This window comes from Buceros rhinoceros, unplaced genomic scaffold, assembly GCF_000710305.1.
Source record: "Buceros rhinoceros silvestris isolate BGI_N320 unplaced genomic scaffold, ASM71030v1 scaffold9166, whole genome shotgun sequence".
NCBI lineage: Eukaryota > Metazoa > Chordata > Aves > Bucerotiformes > Bucerotidae > Buceros > Buceros rhinoceros.
Window position 1 is genome coordinate 29,653 of NW_010415769.1, and position 8,008 is coordinate 37,660.

At 41.3% G+C, this 8,008-nt stretch overlaps 1 protein-coding gene across 1 annotated transcript in view; it reads right to left on the reverse strand.

The window, feature by feature from the left end:
• Positions 1-192: 192 nt before the first annotated feature.
• The window catches only part of LOC104494668 (protein FAM189A1-like), a 28,453-nt gene continuing 20,637 nt past the window's right edge, over positions 193-8,008 (reverse strand). The window contains exons 6-8 of the mRNA XM_010137534.1: positions 3,614-3,688; positions 2,596-2,924; positions 193-694 (exon numbers count right to left, since the gene is read on the reverse strand). Coding sequence (XP_010135836.1) covers positions 509-694; positions 2,596-2,924; positions 3,614-3,688 — 590 coding nt within the window. The 3' untranslated portion in view covers positions 193-508. The remainder of the gene's footprint in view (positions 695-2,595; positions 2,925-3,613; positions 3,689-8,008) is intronic.

Consider the following 8,008-nt stretch of genomic DNA (forward strand, 5'->3'; position numbering starts at 1 on the left):
CTGGCATGACAGATGCTGGAGAAATGAGTTAGAAGCAGCACTGTATGTGCACATGAATCACCTTTACATTACTATTCAAATCAGTCGTTGAAAAAGCAAAGTCCAGAAATATTTTTTATTAAAACACTCATCATAGTTAAAACACTTCGAGGTACATTAAATAAATACAACTTTTAAGTTGTACAGCCAGTCTCTGGCGGTTTTGCAGGGGTTTTCAAGAAATGCTAGGCAGCATCGGTAGCATTTCTATGAGTACAGTGAGATAAATGCATTTCTGGTTGGGAAAACATTTGTTATGACTTTACTAATAAATCAGTTAAAATTTTGCAAAAAATCAGGGCTGAAATTTACATTCAGTAAAACAGGTGTTCTCCTCCTGCTGTGGGGAAAAAAGTGGAATTCCAAAGGAAGACACTTTTTCCTTTTTAAGTCATCCACTACTTCTATTTCTCCCAGTCCTGGTTCTTCCTTAATTCTCTTTGCTGGAATCACATACCTGCAAATATTATCAAAGGATGGTCTCCCGGCAAACTCCAATTAAACTGTGAGGCCTGTCCCGCTCTAAACTGCGAGTGATACGGGACCTACGTAAGAAGGCAACTGGATGGCTCAGAGCACCACAGCTCTGAAGATGAAGATCTTCTTGAAGTCGCTTTCTAGAGGTATTCACATTCTGCTGGGAACTTGTAATTACCTGTTTAAAAGGGCAGGAATGGAGAAGGAACAAACGGGGAAAACAGGGTAAGAAATATTTTCATTTAAAAGGTTCAGTCCCTGAATATTATTTAAGTCATCTAATGATGGAACTCTCCCAGAGGAGACACGTGCAGAGACCCTCCCGCTTCTCCTGTTCTTACGACTGGTTGGGGCTGAGAACTGGCTACTGGAAGGCACAGAGGTGTCAGGCCTCATTCTGTGCAGCGCTGAATCCAAGGGGCAAACAAGTATTTGTTGCTCTCTGTGCAAATGAAAGGGAAGCCTGTGGAAAAGGTAGTATTGACAGATAGAGGTTTGGAGCAAATTGAATTAATCTGTTTATTTTGACATGCTTTGCTAGCTTTGCCGAGGGTAGAAGAGAACTAAAACCTTGCAAACCTCATAAGCAAACATTTTGGTGTTAATAGAACTTCACAGATCTGAATTACACAACTATTTTACCAAAAGTTCTGTGACTGTTTAAGTAGATTGCTGGGATGCACTGGATGCACTAATTAATACTGATTTTTTTGTCTAAAAAAAGCTACTAAAATTATTTCTTTAATGTGAAAAAAAGTATGTCTCCCTGTGATTTTTATCACAGGATAAAAATTGGGCCATTTGTTTCCAGTATTATGATCTACATAAACACATTTTTTGATACTCTTTTGTTTTGCGAGGAGCTACGATTTTTTTCATTTAAAGAAAATTGTTTTAAACTTTCTAACCTTGAGGATTTAATGACCTATATATTTTGTAAAACAATAAAACCATTAAAATTTAATTCCATACTGACACTCTATTAAGTACGCCATGTTTGTAACTGCTTTTCTACCCATGAGACTGCAGAGGTAACCGATACGGTGCTGCTGCTTTGTCCTACTTCCTAGGTAGTGAAGAAGATCTGGCAGCAAGCTTTACTAAATGCTGTATGTTTCCTGCTCCACATCAAACTATGTACGCTGTTGAAGCATTACTGCATCTTGTTCTAATCCTTCGCCAGTTTCCCTCGCTTAGGAATCAGCAGACTTACCACAGAAATTACAGTATCTCAGAAGAGGGGGAGACAGCCCCCAAGCATCTGTCCTTAACTGTCTGTCCAGCTCTGCAGAGACCCTACAGAGTCAGACACTGCTAAGAGCATTCTGCTGTTCCAATCTGACAACCTATAAAGGAACTTCACCTCCACAGCTATCGTTCTGGTAACACTAGCAAGAGGCGATTCATCACCTTTCTTCCTGTAAAAAAGGTGTATTATTAAACATGCATGAGATAATAAAAGTTTCTGCCACCTCTAAATCCCTTGTTTTAGAGGATTCCTTCCAAGACTTGTGTCTGTTTAATTCTCAACTCGAGGTTAGAAGATGCATTATTCCTTCATCTGGAAAAGTACAATTTCTCAGTTCTTTTTCTTAAACATTCTAAGGGTCATTCCAGCTGGCAGTAAGGGTCACTGCACTGTTCTGAGAGATCGTGGCCCTGCCTGTGTATCTACCCGTTCTCTTAGTAGCTTAAGTTGCACAAACACATGTGCCTGAAACAGAACAGATCCAAGTCAGTTCTGTGTCTCTCCCCATATAAACACAAATTCATGTACGGAACAGTCACAGGTGCAGAAAGATGTTCAAAACGAGAGAGAATGATTACCGGTGTGTAAATCAGTTCTTCACAGATTTCCCAGGATATTTACTGGGGCCAGCTGTAGAATTTTAAATGTGTTGGAGTGCTTCACTGTAAAACACATCGCTGCCCAATAATTACAAATTATTACTTACTAAAGCCATGTTATCATAAAAGAACATTTGTTGGAACTGTCTGAAGTACTTAAAACCCGAAACAGATTTTAAAAAGGTGTTTTTCTATCACAGCTGAACAGATCTTTAGAAATAAATGGCCTACCTGGTCTATAATATTGGCACTGAAGATGGCTTCTTCCATGTGTCTCTCATCAGATTTTATTACTGATCGTATGCTGTTCACTACGTGACGTACTTCTGGAGGGAGACTACAGTTTGAATGTTCCAAAAATTTTGCCACTAAAATTTTTGTGTCTTTATAGGCCTTAAGGTCCACTAAAGAGTGTGGTCGCTCTTTTGAGACTGTGTGCAAAGCCTTTGGCTTTAGGTGTAGATCAATTTTCCTTGTGTCCCTCTGTTTTCCAGTTGGTAGGAAACTGCTCAAAGAATGCTGACAAGCAGAAGCAGCCATATGAGAACCAGAAACGGGAACTAAAAGAGGGGGGGAAGAATATCTTTAAAGTAATAGTTAAAAAAAAGGAAAACCAAAAAAGAATGCAAAACAAATCTTGTCACAAAAGATTTTACTTTGTCATAAAATGGCATGTTTTTGTTATTCTTCAGACAAACAGATATCAGGGAAACACTGCAAAATGAGTAATTTTAACCAGGGGTCAAGAGATAAGACTCCCTCTAACCACGAAGGACTGCATTTCAGATGAGCGGGTGTGTAATTAAGGTAATTCATAAATCAGAGGCATTTTTGTTACTTCTACTTTCAGGGACTTCCGCTGACAGTACTGAGAAGGGGGAGCACCAGCTCCTCAGGTATTGCATACCTAACTTTAAGGGTTTAGGCCCAGAACCTCCCCACCCCCGGCTTAAAGGATAACGTTCCGCTTATTTCCAGACCTCAAAAATCATAAGCATTGATGAATACAAGAGACTTATTAAGAAGTAAGAGAAAGCAAAACTGCTAAACTAAAACAAAGGACTTCATTCGCAGCATTTATTGTCACTGAAATGCTCCATCAGCATTGCACATCCTATATGTATGCTGTTAGGAACTGGGATTTTCTGCCCCAGATTTTCAAGAGCTTGTTTCTCTGTCAGAAATCTTTAATTACTTTAAAACAAAAGAAGGAAATCCTTATCATACTGCTTTAGAAACTGATCCTCACCTGTTTCTAAAGTAGCTGGAGACAATCCTGCATCTTGATGCTGGCTACATATAGGAGTCCAGGCACAATTATCACCTTTAACCAAAGAAAGAGACAGAGCACAATCAACTACTGCTATCCTCTGCCCAAGGCAAGGAAAAATACCTTGGAATCTTATTTTAATTCCTTTATAGAATGAAACTTCTCAGAAGAAGTGCTATTTTCACAATATCCATTCATAATGAGAAGCTACTACACACAGGTATTTCCTGTAAGCTATTAAACACATGGTTTTCTCCCTGCTACCCAGCTAACAAATCCTAGATACATGAGGCTAAGCGCTGGGGGCAGACCCTCAGACGCTGCTGAACTTCTACAGCAGCCAGAGTTCACCTTAGAAGATGGGAAACAAACCTAGCATTTTATTCAGTATTTCTACCTCGTTTTTAAAATAAATTCTCATTCTTTGCAGGACAAGTGCTATCCACTACTGATTAAATTAATGGGTAGGTGGCCACTGTGGTTCCTGATGATCCAATCAGTAACAAGCGTTTACAGAGCACCTGCAAACAGCTCTGGACATAGTCCATCTAACGACAGAGCTTCTGGGATGCCAGCACAAGGATCAGTGATGACGAGGTCACACTGTAGAGTAATTAACCACTGCAGACTTTTTGATTTAAGCTTGTGACAGTCAAGATGGAATAAACCGTCACATTTATGCTAAGGCTGTTTCCGTGTGCTTACAAGACTGAAAACTGTTTTGAACTCCTAGGTAGACTAGAGGAAGTTTTCTTCCATACCTCACGGAAAAGTTTATAATGAAAAGCTGGTATAATCCTCTCTGGTAGAGTGAATAATGAAATGAAGGAAAACAAACGTACAAACACAGAAAATCTGTAAGAAATTAAGGGAGTATTCTGCCTTTAATTCGCTTTATCGTGCTGAAGTACCGTGACACATGAATTGTGGCATGCCTGTTGAGACGAGACACTTCAGAGGTCCTATCTTCCCATCCATTATTCTACTGCTTAATGTACTCACAGCACAGTCAAAACTACACCACGAGACATTATCCTGGGCTATCTGGAACACAGACACTACTGTAATCACTCCAGCACTTAACTGATATAGCCACACAGTCCATCGCAGTGATCATAAATTAAATTCATTGTTACAACAGCAATGCTAGATGTTGATTTTGTCCTCCTTTGCTACAATAAACTTCATGGGGAAAAGACAGAAAGATGTGCAAACTCCTCATTTGTGCTTTTCTTTAAGAGCAAATTGTTTCTTGCAGAGATTATACGTGAACCCACCATACTTACATTGTCCAGGGACTACACACCGACTATGGGGTACCTATTAAATTAAACTTCCACCTGTAAATTCTCTACTGAGAATGTCGGATACTTCCAAACAAATTAAAAAAGCTCACTTTCAGTGTTAAAGGTTTAGCGGGAGAATTATTGACTTTAGGTACCGTAAGGACTCCATCATGATAAGATGTTCTTGAAGCACAAGAATTGTGTTTTATTGACCTAAAAGCTGAGAGTTTTATGCCAGCATTAAAAGTCCCAGATTACTAATTTATTATATCTCATTGCTGTTGTGTCACTCCCCTCCAGAACTCCTGTTATTGGCAGGCCCCGGCCGCCCCGTGCCTGGGTCTGTGATGTCCGGAGGTACAGCAGCGACTCTTTCACGGGCACCCCCTTGCCATAGGGAAGGAGCTTGCGTGCCCTTGTGAGGTTGAGAGCTGTGCTGGTGGTGGCATGTGCCTCCGGTGGGGTCTCCCAAGCCAGACAGGTCTCAACTGAAGGGTCAGACAAAGTGTGTCCACAGGCAGGATGGGCTCACTAGCCTTCGGGCAGCCATCCTAGGAGAAGGACAACTCTGACTCCAAACCCGGGCAGATGGAGCTCGTTTAGCCTTGTAAGGCATCCATCATCTAAGAGAAGGACACTCTAACCAAACCTACGACCCGAGGACTTCGCTGTCACCATCCAAGCTCGCTAGGCCCTGGCAGATGAACCTCAGGTGTAAAGGGTGGAGCCAGTTCCGCGCACGCTGCGCCTCACCTAAAAAATCCACCACGCAGGCCCAAAGGGTGCACTCATCGCTTGCAGTGAGCGTGGGAAAAGCCCCTCCCAGATCTTCGTTCGCGAAGCCAAGCCATGATGATGATGATGTGTCACTATGTCCAGTGCAATCGCAGCAACATTCAAGACCCATTTAACAAACCTCTATGCACTAAATTTAAAGGTTGCTCCTCTAAATCTCTTCACAGTGACATGTATGTGGCGGTTAATCAGAAGACAAATTAATAAGTTTTCTTAGAGTAAGACCACCAGGTCCTAAGGGAAAACCAAGCCCCCCTTCGCAATCTGACCACTGTGTTTTGCCATTGGTGAGCATGCCTGAATTCAGCTCCCCCATCGCTCAATCCTCTAAACCCCACAGTATGTCTCTGGCATGAGTTACTAGTATTAACAATACGTAGATACCGTTCTATCTTTCATATGGTCAGTCTATTTGACCAGTTGTTCTACTCCAGGATGTTTTTAAAAAACAAGTGTAAGTTACAGAAAAAAACCTCGTACACTTTTTCTTCTGGGTTTGATTAGTTGAGGGAGCTCAGTCGGTTCCCTTTATCTTTGCCTATCATTCAACTCTGTGGATGTATTTTTAAATTCTGCCAGTCATGAAAATCGAGATCAAATGCCTTTTTAAAACTGTAAAGACTACAAAGAACTTCAGCTGTGTGTCACAGCTTAGGAAAAATAAGATTCAGGGCTGCTACAAACAGCCAGGTCATGTTACTAGAATTGTGCTGCTTCTACCCTATCTATGGTTTCCAATTAAAGTTCAACAAAAGGTGGAGGAAGGGGAAGTGATGTGAAGTTGTGAAAACCTTCAGAAAATTTTTGCAAACTGTAGTTTGCCAAACATATAAATGAAAAATAGGCATGTCTAGACTCAACCACTTCTCTTACAGATTTCATTGTAAAGGGTCTTCTGTAGGCAGCAAAAGAACAGCAAACTAGGACAGCACAAACACATTCCCCCCGAGTTACTTCTCTTGCTCCACCCTCTGCGGTGTGTATATCGGTATCTAGAACCATCTTTGCTCTTTTATTACCACCTTTGCTAAGCCTAGTTACATCTCGGTAATCTTCAATCCATGTCCCTCAACTTATGTAGGGCTAAGAACCTGGAAATTCATAGTCATGGAATGCTTTGGGTTGGTAGGGACCTTCAAAAGTCGTCTAGACCAACAATCCTGCAGTGAGCAGGGACATCTTCAACTAGATCAGGTTGCCCAGAGCAGCATCCAGCCTGACCTGGAATGCTTCCAGGGATGGGGCATCTACCACCTCTCTAGGCAACCTGTGCCAGTGTTTCACCACCCTCAGTGTAAAAAATTTCCTCCTTATATCTAGTCTGAATCTCCCCTCTTTTAGTTTAAAACTATCACCCCTTGTCCTGTTGCAACAGGCCTTGCTTAAAAGACTGTCCCCATCTTTCTTATAGGCCCCCTTTAAGTACTGACAGGCCATAATAAGGCTCCAACTCTCTCAGCCTGTCCTCAAAAAGGAGGTGCTCCAATCCCCTCTGATCATTTTTGTGGCCCACATATGGACCCACTCCAACAGGTTCACGTCCTTCTTGTACTGAGGACTCAGCTTTAGTCAGAATTAGTCAAAATAATTCCCATAATGCCACTTCTCCAGAAAAGATGATGGATGCATTTAGAACATCTTTCTACCAGGTGTCCCAGCAGGCAGCTAGAACACATAGCATGGCTGCCTACAGTAACCTCTCTGTCAAAGACTACTCAAAGAGCACATGGAGCACAGTACTGAAAATGTGCAGAGTGTGATCCAGAAGAGAAAGGGATGTTCTTCTTGTCTTTGGCAGAGTAGGAAGGATTCAGAAATTCCCACTTACTGTCTGCACAGCAGCTTCATAGCATGTATACCCTAGCAGAGTAATTCTCATAAAATAAATGCAGGCGTCTAGATTAAAGATTCACTTTTCCTGGACAGAATGCTGAGGCTAGATTTCTAAAGGTAGAAGACATTCAATTATTAAGCAAAGGATGAGGTCTGAAATTCACAGAACATAATAATGATGCAAAAAGTGTAATAGAATCAACACATCATCTTCCTAAATGAAATCAGATATTTCAGTATTTTGTCTGCTTTTGTTTGAGCTAGTCACATGATTCTTCCTCTACATCTCTTAGAAAGCCCAGTGAACGCACCTGTAACAGCACCGTCCATGACATCTTACAAAGCTTTTAATCTTTACTTTCAAACCACTTCTCCAGGCCACCCCTTTGGATCTCTCTAAACAGCTTACATCCTTCTGTAAAACCTGCATTTTTCAAATGGTCTAGACAGTTCTACATTC